Source organism: Pezoporus occidentalis, unplaced genomic scaffold (assembly GCF_034315485.1).
Source record: "Pezoporus occidentalis ecotype Australia unplaced genomic scaffold, CSIRO_AGI_Poc_V1 ctg49, whole genome shotgun sequence".
Taxonomy (NCBI): domain Eukaryota; kingdom Metazoa; phylum Chordata; class Aves; order Psittaciformes; family Psittacidae; genus Pezoporus; species Pezoporus occidentalis.
Genome location: NW_026915824.1, coordinates 3326282 through 3343922, shown reverse-complemented (window position 1 = coordinate 3343922; position 17641 = coordinate 3326282). Strand labels below are relative to the sequence as shown.

The 17641-nt window shown below is 39.7% G+C and overlaps 1 protein-coding gene and 1 long non-coding RNA gene across 3 annotated transcripts in view; one reads left to right on the top strand and one right to left on the bottom strand.

The window, feature by feature from the left end:
• The window catches only part of LOC134173055 (uncharacterized), a 314635-nt gene that overhangs the window by 191784 nt on the left and 105210 nt on the right, over nt 1–17641 (top strand). The window lies entirely within an intron of this gene.
• LOC134173041 (sodium/hydrogen exchanger 9B2-like) overlaps nt 1730–17641 on the bottom strand; it is a 27819-nt gene continuing 11907 nt past the window's right edge. For both annotated transcript variants that reach the window (XM_062636712.1, XM_062636713.1), the window contains 9 exons: nt 17435–17605; nt 14616–14758; nt 12346–12473; nt 11292–11467; nt 10655–10761; nt 9383–9532; nt 7172–7280; nt 6841–6977; nt 1730–5897 (listed from right to left, as the gene is read on the bottom strand). In XM_062636712.1, the coding sequence (XP_062492696.1) occupies nt 5658–5897; nt 6841–6977; nt 7172–7280; nt 9383–9532; nt 10655–10761; nt 11292–11467; nt 12346–12473; nt 14616–14758; nt 17435–17605 (1361 nt within the window). In that variant the 3' untranslated portion in view covers nt 1730–5657. The remainder of the gene's footprint in view (nt 5898–6840; nt 6978–7171; nt 7281–9382; nt 9533–10654; nt 10762–11291; nt 11468–12345; nt 12474–14615; nt 14759–17434; nt 17606–17641) is intronic.

Here is a 17641-nt window from a genome sequence, read left to right as displayed (position 1 = left end):
AGATGCAGGTAAATAATTGCTGGTTATCTACCTGCTAGATTAATTCTTCTAAAGTTTTTTATTTGCTTTATTTGCTGATGAAAGACTGTATCCATCAGTTTAAAAATAAAAAATTGCCCCATGCTACAATTTTAGTCAGTTGTAGTAAGGCACATTTCAACTGTTCCTTAACAGCGTGTAATTTGACTTACTGTTAGGCAGGTGGGAAGCCCCAGAGTGTCGTGCCATTGCCAAAGCTGGTCACCACAGAGCTGAAACAAGTAAGTCAGGAAGCAGTTCTCACAAAATGGCTCACACAGCAGCAGTAGAACTAAGGTAAATCATTCCTCCTGCATTTGTAATAATTGTAGTTCTAGGTAGAAGAAGTTTGCAGCAAAGGATGGCAGATCAGGATGTGATTGTATGTTAAGTGTCTGCTTTTGCAAAGCATGTAATAGAACCACAGTAAAATCTTCAAATGCTTGGTGGTCTTGCCTGTAATGGACAAGCAAACCATAAACTTTGTATTAGGATATAACATTTATAATAGAGGAAAATTTATAATGTTGCAAGTGTCCTACAGTCGGTCTTCATTTAAAAATTTAGTATATTGAATACCAAGTCCCAGTTCTTGGGTTTGGAGAAGAAATTACTGTGAAATGCAAAGTCCTGGATTTAGATGTTTTGGTCTTGTTTTTTCTCCAGGCTTTAAAATCCACAGCCTGTTGTAACAGGCTGTTACATACAAGTTTGTATGTGCTTCCAGCTTTTATCAGGATACTTTTGCATTCAAATAGTTTGATTTCTTCCAAACTCTGAGAATTAAACTACATACATCAGTCCTGTTCTCACTTCTGTTGCTCTACTCAGACAAACCCTGTTAGAGTAAGCAATACTGCAAAATTGGTTTTGTTTCTCCCACAAAGGTCCTGTAAAAGGTGAAAGACAGTGTAAGGTTTAACCTCTTGACTCCATCTCTAGCATGGTTTGACAATGTACTTAACTTCTCCTTGCTTGCTGTTAGTAAGATTGCTGCTAAGCTATCTACAGCTGCAGCTATGGAACAAGCAGGGTTATTTAGTTTTGCTTACGCCTGGAGGGGAATGGAACACATTTGTAGTGTTGCAATAGCAGCATTCAGTCGCAGTTCCTTCATAGGAAGGACATTTTAGTAATTTCTCCAAGATAATGAAGTGAAGGTCACAAGTAAGATAAATGATCATTTCCTCACATTTCAGAATCGTCAAGGTACTAATGGCACTTATGGCTGCAGAATTTTCTGTAGAAAATTTCAAAAGAATTTACTCTTAATTTCAAATTATCTGCCTAAAGTCTACAGGAAGAGATAGATAGCTAAGAACTGAAGTGGGTGCAGAGCCCTGTATCTCACCAGTGCTTGAGAGTTTAACCAATTACCAGCTGGGATGTGCTTGGTCATGTCTTGCCACTGGATGACTTTTCTAATCTGATTTGAAAGCTCCACACAAAGGGATAAATTTTCCCTGAATGCTAATTAAGGCCAGCCCTGCGGCAGTAGACCAGGTCTTGATGCACAGTCAGAGGAAGCTGAATTTGGCATGTCATGACATGCCCTTTTACAAGAACAGTGATATTTTGATGATGAATTTGAACAGTACTTATACTAGATTACAAATAAAGTTGCATGCCAAATACATTTAAGGAAAGGTGTCTGACTTGTGGCAACTACTAGAGAAAGTAAATGTAATTGAAGGGTGGCTGGCACAAAATCTGATCTCCTGCACTCCATTTATTTAAAAGCCAAAATGCAGAAACTGCATCATTCATTGTTTTGTGGCTGTATTGCACCATAAGTGTTTCACAGTTCAGTTTAGATTTCAGTCTAAATTCCCTAAAACACCAGATTGGCTGAAAAAGAGAAAGTAGTGATGATAATTACATTATCACTGCATCCCCCAGTTTGTGAGACTCTGCTTGCAGATAGCCAAGTTCTGTTTTGTCCCATATGCTGTGTGGTGTAACTGCCCGTTGCTGGCTGCCAGGAGTGCACTGTGCCATCAGACCCTTCTGCTGCAGAGGTTCTTGTGAATCTTCTGGAACTGCACACACCCTGTGCTCAGTGCTCTCCCACATTATGTCAGTGATTATGTCTGCGTGACAGTGGGACTTCTCTGGTTATAGTTTATTGCACATTATGCTCTAATTTTATTGCCTGCAAATAAGAGACTGGCATGGCATAAAGATTTTACTGGCTTGAATTCATTCATTATTCATGAATTATTTTGTGGTGTTTTGTTAAAAGGGAAATGGTCTTAAATGTCATGACTTCACCCACACAATGCCTGATAGCAAGTGAAATTGTATGTCTCAAAGGTAGCTGCTGTTTAAAATCAGCTGAAATTGTCATCACAGTTATTAAAAAAAAAACAACCATCATTTCTTTTTGTGACAAGATGCAGGTGTTTTATTCCTTTCTGGAAGGTAAGGAGGGGAGCAATACAAAGCATTAATGCTTTTCATTTTAGATCTGCAGGTCTGGGTAATAGCTTCAACCCGATTCTTTCTGAAGATTTAATAAAAGCTGGGGAAAAGGAATCTTGTGAGAAACATCCACACACGATGGCAAGGCAATGAAAATTGATTCAGTTTTGTTTAGATTAGAGGTGATCATGGGGCTTTTCACTGGTATAGCTATTCAAGCACTCGGAATGGTGGGAGTGAGCTAATGAATAAACTGAGAGTGTGGTTTGGTGAAGGAAGCACAATAAATCCAGTTTATGAGATGCTGTTGTGATGGTGAGCAAGTATTAGAGGCTATCATCTGTTTGTCAGAGGTTTGCTTGCATGCTAAAGGTGTGTTTAAATTTAAAAGGGCTGTAATCCCTACATGTCACACTCCTGCTATTGAACAGACTCCAGATTTGGCATAGTGATCCCTCTCTGCAGGAAGAGTCTACTTTTTATAAAGCTTTATGGAAAAGTGAACTATATAAAGCTTTTATTCCTATAAGTTCTGCTCAAGGAAAATTATCTTATACACAGTCACTGATGAACTGAACACCGTATTCCCTCATCAGTTTGGTTTACAGACATGATTTCAAATAAAATAAACTCCTATTTAAACTACCCCTATTTAAGAAACAGGGTGCCTCTGTTAGCCATGCAAAGTAGGCAGAACAGGCACAGAAGTCAGTGGCTGATAAAATAACCACCCAGCACAGCACCCTAACCATTCATCAATGTGTAGTTTGAAAGCATCTTCCTTTCTGGTCAGGGGGACAAACATGAACTGAACTGAAGATTGTACATTCCCCAAGGAAGCAGAGAGAACAGCAGCATACATGGTGAAAAAATGTCAAAGTTCTTGACAACTGTTTGGGGAGAACTTATCAAAGAATTTCCTTGTTTTATCACTGTGCTGGAATTTCACAGTGATAAAATATTTCTCAGGAAGCTTCCTTTTTGGCTTGGAAGAGGAAGCATATACCAAGGCATACTTATTGATGTGCAATTAATCTGTATACAGAGGCATACATGAACACTCTGCAAATAATACAGTTTTAGGTAGTTTTCTTTTAAAAGTGTTTTTGACATTTTTGTGTTACATATTAAAATTGTAAAAGCTAAAACAGAGTGGGTTAATTCTTTCTTACTAATGCCAAAATGATCTAGACACATCAAATATATTCTGCACAGTAGCCTGTAAAATGAGTTCAGTTCAGTTCTGGCTGTAGTGCAGATATATGCACTGAGGCACCTTGAATACAGGCACAATCTAGCATTCTTGCTAAAAAAAACCCCAAAGGGTTGGAACTAGATGGTCTTTGAGGTCCATTTGAACACAAACCGTTCTATGAAAACCTGCAGTTTCTGAGCGATGCTGTGCTGATTCCATGCCTGAGAGTGGAGGTGGGAACAACCTACTTGGAGCTAGTTACTTGTACAAAACAGCACAGTGAGAAAGGTCTTCTGGTACCTGTCAATACAAAACCCTAACCAATACCACAGCTAAAGCATGAGCAGGATTTCAGTCAACGGAGGAGGTTTACTTCTGGCTTTAGAACAGCCAAGGAGAAAAGAAATTATTCTGAGAATGGGAGTATCAGATGTGTACTGTATTACAGCCGACTCTGCAGGAGACATCTGTATTAAATACACTGAAGAATACCATATTTGAGCTTTCTGCTCCCCCTGGTGAAATGTTTTGGCAAGATACTTAACACAGTTGTCAGTCATTACTATGATCCAAAGCCTCACAGAGAAACTTGTTTTTTTCTGAAAGACCCATAGTATCTGGGGTATGTACGGAAGGTGCTAGCACTGTGGTGTTAATGCAGCTTCCTCATGACACCTGCCTTCACACAACAGCCTTTCTGAAGGTAGGTGAGAATGAAGCTCCTTTCACTTTGAACAATCCCCTCTCAACACTGTATTTTTAAGGTCATTCATTTAAAGTGTATCAGTTTTCTGCATCAGTCAGGGTTAAAAAATACCGTGGGAAGTCTTAGAGGCCTCCACTCTCCGCAATCAATTCAGCAAACCACCTCTTGGAAAAGTGAGCACCACTGGCTATATTTGTAGCAAATACCTCGTTTTCTTTTCTGTAATTGTCCAAAAGCAGATGTGAGAGGGGCTGGATCATGGCATTTTCTCAGCCAGATGAGTATTCATTTAGGACAAAGCAATAGGAGATCCCAGCTGACCTAGGAATCTTGATTTGAGGTCTGCTGCTATCACTGAGTTGCTCAACAGGAACTGAGGAAGAAAGTGACAACTCATTGCCACCTTGGCCTTGCCCTGTCAGCTAACCCCACCTAAGAACTCTTCCCTCTGTCCTGCAGTGGCCAGTACCAGAACACAGCCACTCTCAGTGGCTGAAGAACTGGCTTTCCCTCCCTTGACATCATGTTGTGTGAAGGCTGAGGAACGTAGGTGAAGAAGCAGCCATCTCAATCCTGTACAACCCTCTCCCAGTCCTTACAGCCTCCCCACAATCCTCATGCCATTTTCAAGCTCAGTCCTGTTTTCTACTAGCACCAGCAACACCTCCATTACAACAGCCCATGAAGGACCCAGCTCTCTTTCAGCACGTTAAGTACCACTTGCTGTTTCTTGCTATGACCAGAGCTGACAGTCCTTTCAAGGCACAAAGGAGTACATGAGCTGAAGAAGAACAGCAATATGAGAAGGCACGTTCTGGAATCTGAATGAGGAAGGAGAGAGAATCACCAGCCCATGGCAGGATTCATTCACTGTATGCCAGCAGTCTCTCATTCAGAGAGTTGCATTCTTTGAGCAGTTGAACTTGGTATCTCACGGCCCAGTTTCAACCATCAAGAAGTTATTCACATTAATCTCCAATCTCTCCTGTTTATATTCCACCTCATAACTCCAGCTCTGTGCCTGAACAATTCTGATCCTCTCCCTGACCTCACACCCACATATTTCAAGTAACTGTTGACTGCTAATTTCTCAGTGACTCACTGCCTGGCCAGCCCATTCACTGTATGTTCAGCTATTTTATCTCTTAAGGCACTATCAACACATAAAAATATTTCATAAAACTCTGCCACGGCTGCTTTCAAAATAGCAGACATAACTGATACTTGGTTTGGTTTCCTCCAGAAAGGTTACAGACATCTGTGTTTACTCAACAGAAGCATAAGGGCTGAAGGGCCATATTCGTGTAGATGTCCATCTTACGAAGGCTCACAGGCCTCTGTTTCTTCTCCAACCGCAGCACCTTCCTCATCCTCCTTGCTATTTGTCTGAGCCTTCTGCAAAAGTCTGGGCCCTGCCAAACCAATAACCAGAGCTCCAACTGGAGCAGTGATTAAGATAGCCAAGAAAGCTACTGTCAGTACATCCATTCCATACTTTTCCAGTTGCTCATCCTGATGACTTCTTGCTGTATCCAAGGCAAGAGAGCCTATTGCAGCCTGCAGGAAAGAAAACATTGGTGAAATGGAGCAAGTAGCCTTCAGCACTGAAAGAGGTAAAAAAGGAAACTAATCATCTGTCAATATTTAGCATAAATTTGACATTTGTAGTACATTGAGTCGATTAATTTCTAGACAGTAAATAAAAAAGTAAATGTTATACCTATGAGAACACTTTTTGCTTGGATACACTTTGAATTTTCTACGCTAATGAGTTTACCTGGATGGTTCCCTCCCATGAAGAACATTGTTTAGCTGTCCTCTTACCTACATTTCTGGAGGATTTGTGATTAATGAAATGAGCCAGTGTACTCTTCATTGCAGCTGTTAAAATACCACAGAATGCATCCTGACAACAGTCAGCTAGCAGCAGCTTCTGAAAGTATAGTTTGCAAATCTTGCAATAATCCTTACCTGTTTGGAATATTAACTTTTGTCTGCAGTTAATCATGCTATTTAGGTAACACCTAAATAACTTAACAATCACTGAAATAAAGAAAGAATGCAGCTAGCCTGAGGCTTCTCTATCCATATGGCTGTCAGACTACCCCTTACCACAAACTGAAAACCCATTCTAAGCCTCTTTATGTGACTGTTCCTGCAGACATTTCATGTATCAGAGGGAAGCACTTTTGTTTTGAAAGTTCTTAGAACCTGTATGTAAAGGCACAGTAATGTGCAATAGCTGAGAAATAGTTAAATTTCCTATATGTACAATTCGCTGTCACTTATTAAGAGTACAACCCAGGATGCAAGCAAAAAACTTTCACATAAAAGGCTGTCCATGCACTTTTCAAGCAGTGGTTTAGAATATGAACTGTCCATATCTACACTGCTTTTATTGAGCCTGATCCTCTTCCTATTTATTACTGTGCTAGTTATAAGGAGCTTTGCTAAGGACAACTAATTTAGCCTGGAATGAAAGTGATGTTGAACTGCTTACCTGGACAGTGGCCTTGGGAATCCATGCCAATGAGATAAATATTTTCTCCTTGAAATTAAACCCACCAAAACACACCATCAGGAACGTTGCTATGATTCGCACAAGGAGGGCAATGCCCAATGTAGCAACACAGAGTCCTGCAACAAAGACAAACACTTTTGTGCATAGGTGTCTGAGAGCAATAAGGCTCCTAAAACCATAGCTTTAAAGTGGGGTTGACTTTCTTTTTTTTTTGTTGTTTTTTTTTTTTGGGGGGGGGGGGGGGTGTCAGCTGCTTGGCTTTAGATTTCCTTACAGATATTAAAGCTGGATAATTATTGGATGATCTTACCAACAGTTTCAGGCCTAAGAGATGTAACAGATACTTCTGCACCAATTAAACCAAAAAGAAAAGGTTGAAAGATATTCCATGCAACAGCAACAATTTTTTCTACTTCTTTCTGGAATGAAACCAAAAATAATAAATAAATTCACAAAAATACGGCCAAGTAGACACAAGATTTAATTAATCAAAGTGAAAACGTATCATAAAGATTGTCCAGAATTGCTTCTCCTTTGAGCTAATACTAAAAGATTCAAAATCTGTTGTGTACCTTTTGAAGGTCAGAGTGTGTAGTTCTGCCAATAAATAAATGCTTATTATCTCAAGAAGAGAAATAAAAGTCACTGATATTTGAAGAGTGACAGAGCAGTTTACAGACAAGAGGAGGAAAATAAAAGCACAGATGGTGTCAGTATTTAGGGAGACACTGTAATTTGAACAGCTTTGCCATGAAGTTTCTGAGCCTTTGGGAACTGCATGCTTAAATGTGTTCTTCCATTTGTGTCTGAGCACAGTCAGACCTCTAAATTTCAGTTAAGACCTAACCCTGCTTGTGCTGCACTCAAGAGGCCTTTTTCCACGTGAGCAGGAGCAAAATTAGACTGAGCAAGTCTGAAATCCCATACCAGTAAAAAGTTGAACTTTCAAGTGTGCCCTGTATAAGGGCAATGCTGTCTTTTCTCCTTGCATTTGAATTTTACATCTAACAATTTTCCGAAAACTGCTGCCAGGATAAACAGGAGTCTTCCTGTTCTTCAGTCAACAGAATGGTAGAAAATTGTAACACAGAAACTTCTGTAACCTTAGAGAGAACAGGGTGAAGATGTACAGACTGCTAAACAGTTTTCTTTATTTGCCTCATTTCACCTTGTCATCTCACGCTTCTTTTAAAAATAGAAAAACAAACCCAAAAACTCTTTACAGATGCTGGCATCCTTTCAGTCTTTTTACTCTCCACTTAACTGTTCCACCAATAGGTACTATGTTCCTTGTTCTCCATGGACAGTATTTTCCAAGTGACTTCCACCACGGATGATGGAAGGAGGAGGACGTAGGATGAAGTAGGAGGTGATGAGAAGCTCAGCAGGAAAACCTTCAAATCTCTGACTGTACCTGATAGAAAAGAGCTAAGGTATTTGAAAAGAACATCCTTAAGGCCAGAAAACTTCATTCACTGATCAAAATAATTTAAACTAAGCATTTATAGACTGCAGAAGGTCCTTCTTTCTGAAATGGTTTAAAAGCTTTCCAATAGAGCGCTTTACCAGATCTAATGTCCTTAAGTAGTTAAGTCCCAAGATGAGTTTTTCTGCTTTTAAACTTGGACAACAAGGTAATACTTCCAAATAGAAACCATGGTTTCTTTTTCATTGTTTTAACAAACCTTGAGATCTTACTGAACTCAGGGTCTAGATGGGGATAAGAACATGGGCTCTGCTATATCTGATCCCCTACCTGATCCCCTTTCTCCTTCCCTTCTCCTACTGCATGTCTCAAGGGTACAGCTGTAGAGGGAAAGATGCTCTCATGTAGATGATATCAAGCAAAAGAGGCAGTGAGACATACAGTGAGAGGTAAAGAAATGCAGTGTGGCAGCAAAGGTAAGAGGAAGCAGGCTTAGTAGCTAAGAAAAAGGAACTAAAAAGCAGTCTTCTGTATTTTTTTTATACGGCCTTATAGCACCCTTTATTGTGGGTATCCTGCTCTCTTCTCTGGAATACACTGGCTGAAATTTGGGAAAGAGGAGAGAAGATGCTTAATTACTGTTTTCCATTTCACCACCCCAAAACTGCGTAACAAAACCTCAGGGTATTCAGGCCATGCACACAACTGTATTTTGGACACCTGTTTGTAAATCTTACCATAACATGACAGTGTAATGTTACAGACTCTCAGAGCTGGGACATAAAGCTTTGGATTCCTAGTCAAGTGCCTTGACAATAAATCTCCTTTAAATGGCTTAAGATGTCTAAGACAAGTCTGTGAGCATTTCTCTGCCAGTATATTAGGCTCTGTATTGATATATATTCACATAACTTTCTGTCATGCTAAATGTTAAAGACTTCCAAAATAAATGTAGAATGCTTTTTTCTTTAATGAACACCTTTCCTAAGGCTTCATAAATGCATCATTATCACCCCTGACAGAAATTCAAACTCCTGTCAGGCTGTACACACAAAAGGGTTTTGCTATGGTATGCTTCTTTATGCAAACATTTACCTTTTCCTCAGACCATCCAACACCTGCAACAAAAGCTAAGACTAGCGTGCAGAGCCCTCCTGATCCAGGGAAGCCAAAGTAGATGCTTCCAAAAACAGCAAACATGGACAGCCCAAGTACAAAATATGATCTCTTCCATGCCAGAGACACCTGCAGCCAAGGAAAGAAGCAAACAAAAAAAAAGTAAATTTCTTTTAGAAATGGAGGAAAAAGGTGTCTGCTGATGATTTTGAAGGGAACAATTTGAAAACAGAAATTGTCATTAACCACTATGAAAGAATCAAAGTTTTCAAGTAAGATATGAACTGCTGGATTGAGAGGGGGTTTTTTTGACATTAATTCTTAAGAAATTTAAAATTTTTACATGTAATATTTTCTATCCTCTGCCAGTCTCACTGCCAGTAAGCTTTTTTTTATCACAAGGAATATGATTCTCTGTTCTAACAGCCCTGCTTCAACTCTGTGATAACAGGTTTTTCTACCTGTGTGTTCAAGTACTAGAACGATTTATCCAAGGAGAGGTGAAATCCTTGACACTAGATGGGTCTTGATCCAGTCCTGCAGGAGACATATCTCTTCCACTGTTGCCCATTTCTATTCATCTGTTTAGTTCCTGTATCTTCTTGTGGTATTTGATAAGAAGAAAATTTGGTCCCACTGAGGGCAACAGATGCTTTGCAAATTGAGATTAGGTAGTCCAGAACATATCTACTTTCTTCCACAATTTTCTATTTGCTTAATTGCCCCTTGATGGTAAATTCATCTATCATTTTAGACAGGCTTGATTTTCATTGAAAGTAACACATTGTAATTAGCACTACTTGTATGCCCCATCACTTAACACCTACAATCTGTCTGCTTTACTCATTTTTAATCTTAGGCCTACTGGAAAGAGGCCTACACTTACAAAATAAATGTGTCACACATCAATCTAACTGATGATTATTTTACTGTCTGAAATGGGTATCAGACCCTTTCTTCTTTATGTGTGGACAATTCCACCACCTTCAATGAGAGCAGGGTGGTGAGCTCAGTTCCAAAATCTCCACTGGGAAGGACTATGAGATCATACATAGTTACTGGTGCAGTAAAGTTACCTGTAACACGCATCCTCACTTGATAGATAGGCTTTGCAACCTGAAAGCTGTTAGCTCTGTACACAACTTTCTCCAAAACCAGCTTCATGTGAAGCTTGGAAAATACTAAGTTAAGAACATTATCCCTTATCAAAAAGTCTCTATTTCATTAAGAGTTTTTTTACTGTTTTTTTACCTGATCGTGACTTGGGAAGTATCGAATAAACATTCCCAGAATCCCCCCAGCTGCTATGCCAACAGCAACCTCCAGTACCCCACGGAGAACATTGTACAGAGTAGAACCTATTTGGCAAAAGAAAAATGGGTTCAGTAAGCTATACATAGACTTTTCATGCACAAACCACACTGTATACCTACAAGGGTGATTCCAGGGCAGTGTCTGCTTTAAATTACTTGGGGCAAAGGGGTTCAGGATGGAATGTATGGCCCTGAAAGAACTGGATAGTGCATCTTTCTCTCTCTGGAAGTTCATGCCAAGAAAGAAGGTAAACAAAAAGCCACTCCAAGAACACTCCCAAACCCAGGGATATTTGAAAGCATTATGTTGAGAATGCAGGGCAAGACTTGGCAGCTAAGGGAGCAGAGAGGGAAAAATGTTCTCTGAAAATTGTTGTGACCCACAACTCAGAGCAGACCATGTTACATCAAGACTTTCGATCATGAATAATTTCCCTCTCAATATTCAAGTCCATACATGAACTTTATAAGAAGATGTCATTAACTTACAAACCAGTCAGTCATAACAGAGCACATGTTCTTTAAAACATCACTGTTTATTCTGGATTTCACCACACACAGATTAACCAGCATACCAGAAGAGAAAGCTATTCCAAGGCAGGTGTTGAAGCCTGTGATAGCCAGAATGTCATCAATGCTGCCAGCTGCCATTAGCAAAGTTGGGACACCTTTCTCCACCCCATATCCCCCAGCTTGTAAAATCAGCATTGAGGGAACCACCACAGCAGGGGAGACTGCACCTAGAACAAAACTGAAAACACACAGGTTCAGCCTCTCTTAAAAAGAAAGCACTGAACTGAAAAACCTCAGAATGTTCTGACCCCAATTCTTTTAAAGCATAAATAAACAAGTCTTTACATAAGGTATTTTCCTTACAAGCAGGGGTATTTCTACACACATTTGCAATAGGTTCTTTCTTCCTGCCCAACTCAATAGTATTAAAAATAAAGGGCTCTAAGACTTGAGTCTACACTGCAGGCCAATTATGCTCCCTGATATATGTCTTAATTGTCCCATTTAGGAACCTAGTCTAGACATGCTTATGAGTCAGCAGCCCAGTTCCTTCTCATAAAAATCAATGTGTGGCATAGTAGGAGTTCATCCATCTTGCTCCAGTACATGCATCTGGACCTATTCTACCAGTTTAGATAGAAATAGATGGAAAAGGTTTCCTCTTTAAGGATATTACTCCGGAATATAACATGCCATATCCTTATCCTTGACTTACATCAGGAAGACTGTCCTATGTGCATTTCTCTACAAGGAAATTCTGAATTCCAGCATGCAAATTCTCCAAATTGTGGTATCATTTTCTGTCCCTAGAAGCCCTCTGTGTTGTGATTGAAGACTCAATGGTCACACCAGCCTTCTTCAAGTGCTCACATCACAAACACAGAAGATTAATGATGCAAGTACTCATCCACAGCCTGGAAATGTGACCTTCAAATTAGCCACAGAGCCAGACATGAATGGTAAGCAAACAATCATGGGGCCTAAGCACAGTTTCCTAACTAACTGGCATTAAACTGAGGTCTCCTTTTGGTGCAGAGAACTAACTGCACTTGGATCATTTAACTGTAGCATGAAAAGAGACACATTTGTCATACAGGAGAAAAGAGAGTACGTTACCCTAAAATAAATCCCCACTGCCATGGCAAATGCATGAGCAAGTAGGCAAAAACAGCAGCTGTGCATGTTTCTGAGATACATGGTCCAAAGGAAAGCCGTAAACAGACTGCTTTGAGCTTCTTAAGAGCCTGCAATATACAAACACTTTCAGACATTAGTCTCAGTACCCTTCCTTGTCTTTATAGAGAGGAAATTAATGTACAATCTGACATGGTTCATGAAAAGAATCCTCTCTAAGCTGCAGTACAGGATGTGGCAGCTTTACATGGCCTAAGCCTGAGACAGGCTCAAGTGCAACTGGATTTGGATAGAGAATTCCAAGTGTGGCAGTGAAACCCACTGAATCTAGGGCCATCAAGGTTCCTGCATGGCACAGGAAGGAGGGGCAGAAAATTCTATTTGGCTTCTTGTGCAGAGCAAGGTAAATGTGAGAGGCTGGACAGGGATCCAGTTGAAAAGTACACCCTCAACACAGCTGACTTACCCACAGTTACTTGAGGCCGTTTGCTCCACCCACAGCAGAATTTGCTATAATCCCACAAGTTGCACAAGCATCCCCCCAAAAACAAAACTTTCCCCCATCAGTAAGTCATGAAAAGTTGTAGAACCACATACACTTGGCACAAGGAGCCAAGCATTTCTTCCAGCTGTCTCTCACTTGATATCCAGAGCATATTAAGTTCCATTTGGCTCAGCAACTTCTATTAAAAAATTTCTCTAAACCAGAGTATTTACATGTAACAGCTGCCTTTAAAAGTTAGTCACAAACATGACTCTGCTAGGACAGGTCCCTAATTTTGACATATGGGGTGGCAGGGGGAAATTCAGTGAGTTACACTTTTTACCAGCATAATTAGGGCTGGGAATTACCAGAGCAACCTACATCTTTGTCTTCACAGCTTCAATTACACCAGGAGCAATTGTAACTGCATCAAAGCATTGCTCCAGAGCTTCGATTGCCACGTGGGAGAAAAATGAGTCAAAGACAAAGCTCCCTTGGCAAAAAAAAAAAAAAAGTTGTCATGGAATACAAAGAAAAGCCATCTCCCAGAACTGGGCATCCAAGCTGTGTGTAACACGATGCTCATACAAGCTTCAATGTCTTAGGAAAAGAGACAATCGTCGTCTAGGAAACCAGGTATTTTTCAAGAATGACAACACCCTATTTTTCTAAATACCGGAAGCATTGGCAACTCCCAAGTCTTCCTTGGTTAAGTAAAATCATTTTAGTTGTTCTGAACTAGCTATACTTGACCTAAGTTTTCTATGAACTTTAAATGGTCCCTTTAACTTAAATGGATAGGGACCAATACAGTACAGATTTATTTCAGCCAGCTGATTTTGCTTAAGCAAAACCTCAGCTTCGTTAATTTACGGGATGTCAGGTTTCATGGTGTGCAGAGGAAGGCTATGTTTTTGTTCACAGGAGCATTATGGAATTCACTGTGAACAAAAAAACCTAATTGTGATGTGAAGCATTGTTTCTGTAGTGCAGCAGGACTCATGTTTGCCAGTAATGTATTTGCATTGAAATGGCAATGATTCAAAAAAAAAAAAAACCAAAGAAATAAGTAAGTAAAAAAAAAACACACAAGTTTGGATGTTTTAGTTGGCTGGGTTTTTTTGATTTGTGCCAACAACAAAACAAAAGCAACATTCTTTTTCAAGGGTTGGGGATCCTTTCCATTACTTGCTTTAGTTTGTCAGTATAAACTGACAGGGAGCTTGGCAGGGAGCATAAAGTCTTCTGACAAACCAGGGGGTACATGTCCTCGAGATGGTCTGGTCACAAAATTCAGGAAATTTGTTTAAGGCGAGGGGAAAATGGTCATAAAATCAGTTTTCTTCACGTAGTTTTTTGATTGATTGCCTGCTTCACAAACCCAACTGCCAATATTAACACACATATAACTATACGATAAAAACTACGCTTTCCGTTATTTACTGTGAGGGTAGTGAGACACTGTAACAGGTTGCCCAGGGAAGTTGTGGTTCCCCCATCCCTGGCAGTGTTCCAGGCCAGGTTGGTTGGGGCTTTGAGCCACCTGGTCCAGTAGAAGGTGTCCCTGCCCATGGCAGGGGGGTGGAATTGGACGAGCTTTAAAGTTCCTTCCAATCCAATTCCAAACCATGCTATGGTTCTATGATCTAATTTGCAGATCCTTTAAGACTTAACAGTTCAATATTTTTAAGAGAACCAATTATTAACTTTTTTTTTTTTTTTGAGGGCTGTTGTATACATTGCTTCACACAAACAGCTGTCGCCATACCTTTGGATCTAGGCCAAGTCCTGCTCGGGTCAAGATAATTGAAAGAGCAATATTCCTCAGTGCTGCCGACCAGTGCAGATTTATCTGGACAATGTCACTAATGAACCATACATTTCGGATCAGGAAACCAGAAAGTAGCATCCCTTAAATGAAAGCAAGTAAGTGCCTGTCAAATTATTTGTTTTTATTGCACAAGAAAAGCTTGCATAGCATTCTAAAAATAGACACCATATTATGTATTGATGAGAGATGAAGAAACAATGTTCTGAATTATTAACCATGTTTTAACAATGGGAACTAAAGCATGGAAAGAGAGAGACACATTTAAAGCAAAGAAAGTGGCCTAAGAACACACTAGATCACCAATTAATAAATCCACAGGATGCTGACACATAGCTTTAGTGCGAGTCACCAGAATTCAGCTTTGTTCACCAGGTACAGGTCATTCTTGCCGTTAAGCAAAGACCCCTCCGCATCCTTAAAGGTATTTTTCTTCTTAGCTTGTTTTAGCATGAAAAGAGGAAGATTGTCTAATACTGTGTATTTACCTCAGAAGTTGGAAGTCATTAAAAATCCTCTTAGGTGTAAGAAATGCAGGTATCAGAGGAACTGTAATGCTGAGTTCATTGGGAAATACAATCTAAAACAGCTAACAGACATTTTAAAAGTCTCTGGCAATATGACTTTTATGCAAAGAGGGGGAAAAAATCAGGAACTTGGTCTTATCTTCTACTTCAGCTACTTGTAAGATCCAACTTTTTGCAAGTATTAGCAAAGCTACCTAATCAGACTTCCTGCAAAGCTACTGGAACTGTGGTTCTGGAAAGACACGGAAAAGCACAGGGAAGTTTGACTTGAAATGTAGATCTGCAGAGAATCTTGTAGAGCCTGATGATTCAAACATACATTTTTGTGTCATAAATTTGAAACAGGAAACAAAAAAAGATGAAAAGTAAACACTGCTCAGGTTGGTCCCAGCTTGGTGTGAGCCTTGGCTGTGGACTTGATTTGTCCCGGAACTTACTAAATTTTTGGACATCGTTCTTTCTACCACCTCCCAGGAAAAAAAATGGCATAACTAATGTGCCTCATGACAGTTATATCAGGCTAGCACATAATGATCACATGCTCTTTGCAATGTTTGCATGAGGTCCAAATCACTGGAGCTACCCTGATCTAGAAATCTACCCAACAAATAAAAAAAAACCACCTCAATGGATATCTTCACTGTTCTGCTCCATGTTGCCTGCTACAGAAACATCTCTGCAATGTGTACCTAAAATATACTAGGTGACTGTTTCAGTAGCAATTTCACTCCATTTCTTCCTGAGACAGAGGCTCACTATAATGTGCTTAAGTGCTCAGCCATCCACATTACACTCAGCTGCACCTAGCAGAAGTGGATTAAAGGCACATAAGAATTGTATTACCAGTGTGAAAGAGAGTATTCAAAGACATTGTTCATCTTTTCCTCTGACTTACAGATTTCATTTTTCCTCAAAGACTGGGGATCTGAATGATGAACTCTGTCCTAAGCAACTCAACAGACGTGTGCTGTCGTGTTTAAGTTTCTGTTGCTCAGGATTACTCGTCTGACAAGCAGTTTCATGCTCAACTCATAATTTTTAGATGCAGATTTAATTTAAAAAAAAGCAGAATCCAAACGGTCAGATCTTTTTTTTTTGTTTTACCTTTTTTTTCCTCTTTGTTTACCAAGAAAGGGCAGAATCCCTGTGTGTTACGTTCTGTATTCGTGTCATTGCAGGCAGATATGCAACAGGCAAAACTTCCCTCCCTCTCATTTGAATTTATTCTCACTTATGAAACTAAGCAGTGCAAGAACACACATTCTACCTGGACAGAGCTGTATATGATGATGTCGAGCCCTTCTGTAAGCAGTGCTACTGTGGGAAGCGCAACACCAGCTATGCAGGTTATAAAATCTCACCTGTGCACTGCAGGCAGGTATTTGTAGCCTACTGTGCCATGAAATTTTACTGTCAACAGCTTTACTCGTTAATGCACTAAGCATGGTAAGGGGGTAGTATACAGATGGTGAGAAGAACCTGGAGCTTCATTTTTCAGCTTCATTGACATTGCAGCACTTCACAACGTTGTACTGGTCTAACCAAAACCTCCTTTAGGAAGGGAGTCTGAAAAGGTTCTGATGATGCCAGAATTAACATCATTTTCTATTTTGTATTTTTATGTAAAATAAGATGTGTATATGAAAAAAATGTTACGATTGATTCAAAATAACTCTCTTCAAAAGAATTACTCCTTGTGGTCAGTTTTATTTTCTCAGGTTTCAGTTATTTTGAGATAAAGAAAGGAGAAAGGAATTGCTTTGGACTACCAGTAATAGGGAATTCTTGTAGTGTTTTCTCTGGAAATCACTTTCATTGTACAAGATACATGCAAAATTGCTCAGCAATGATTTCCTTACAAATTAATTATTCTACCATAATAGCAGGTCTCAAGTAAGAATCCTTTTTGGTAACATTAAACCCAAATTTTAAGTAACTGTGACAGAGGAGACTGAAGGAAAATAATCTTAGAATCTGTAGGTATACAGTTCTCTGGTCCCCAAAGAATTAGAAAGAGAGCCTTAGTAACATACAGGCAATTTCACCTGAGACAGGTTGGGGAATTTTGCACCTTCTCAGAGAAGACCAGATAAAAGTCACTTGGAAAAGCTACAGATTTTGAGTATGACACAGTTTGTTTACTCCCAATCCAAACATACCTAGCATGCAGGTTCTACTTGACAGTTTAAATCACTCAAATTGGTAGGAAGAAATGAAGGAAGGATATCTTACCCAGAAGAGCAGGGAGAGGGGGTAGAGTTCGTATTTTGATGAATCCAAAAATTTTCCCTCCGATGACAGCAAAAAAATAAAGAAACAGAATTCCAAACAGATTTCCACCTGGGAGACACTCAGCCCCAGTGATGGACCAAACCACAGCCCAAACCAGGACCACGACTGCAACTGGAACAAAACAATAAATATTCATATTTAGTCATT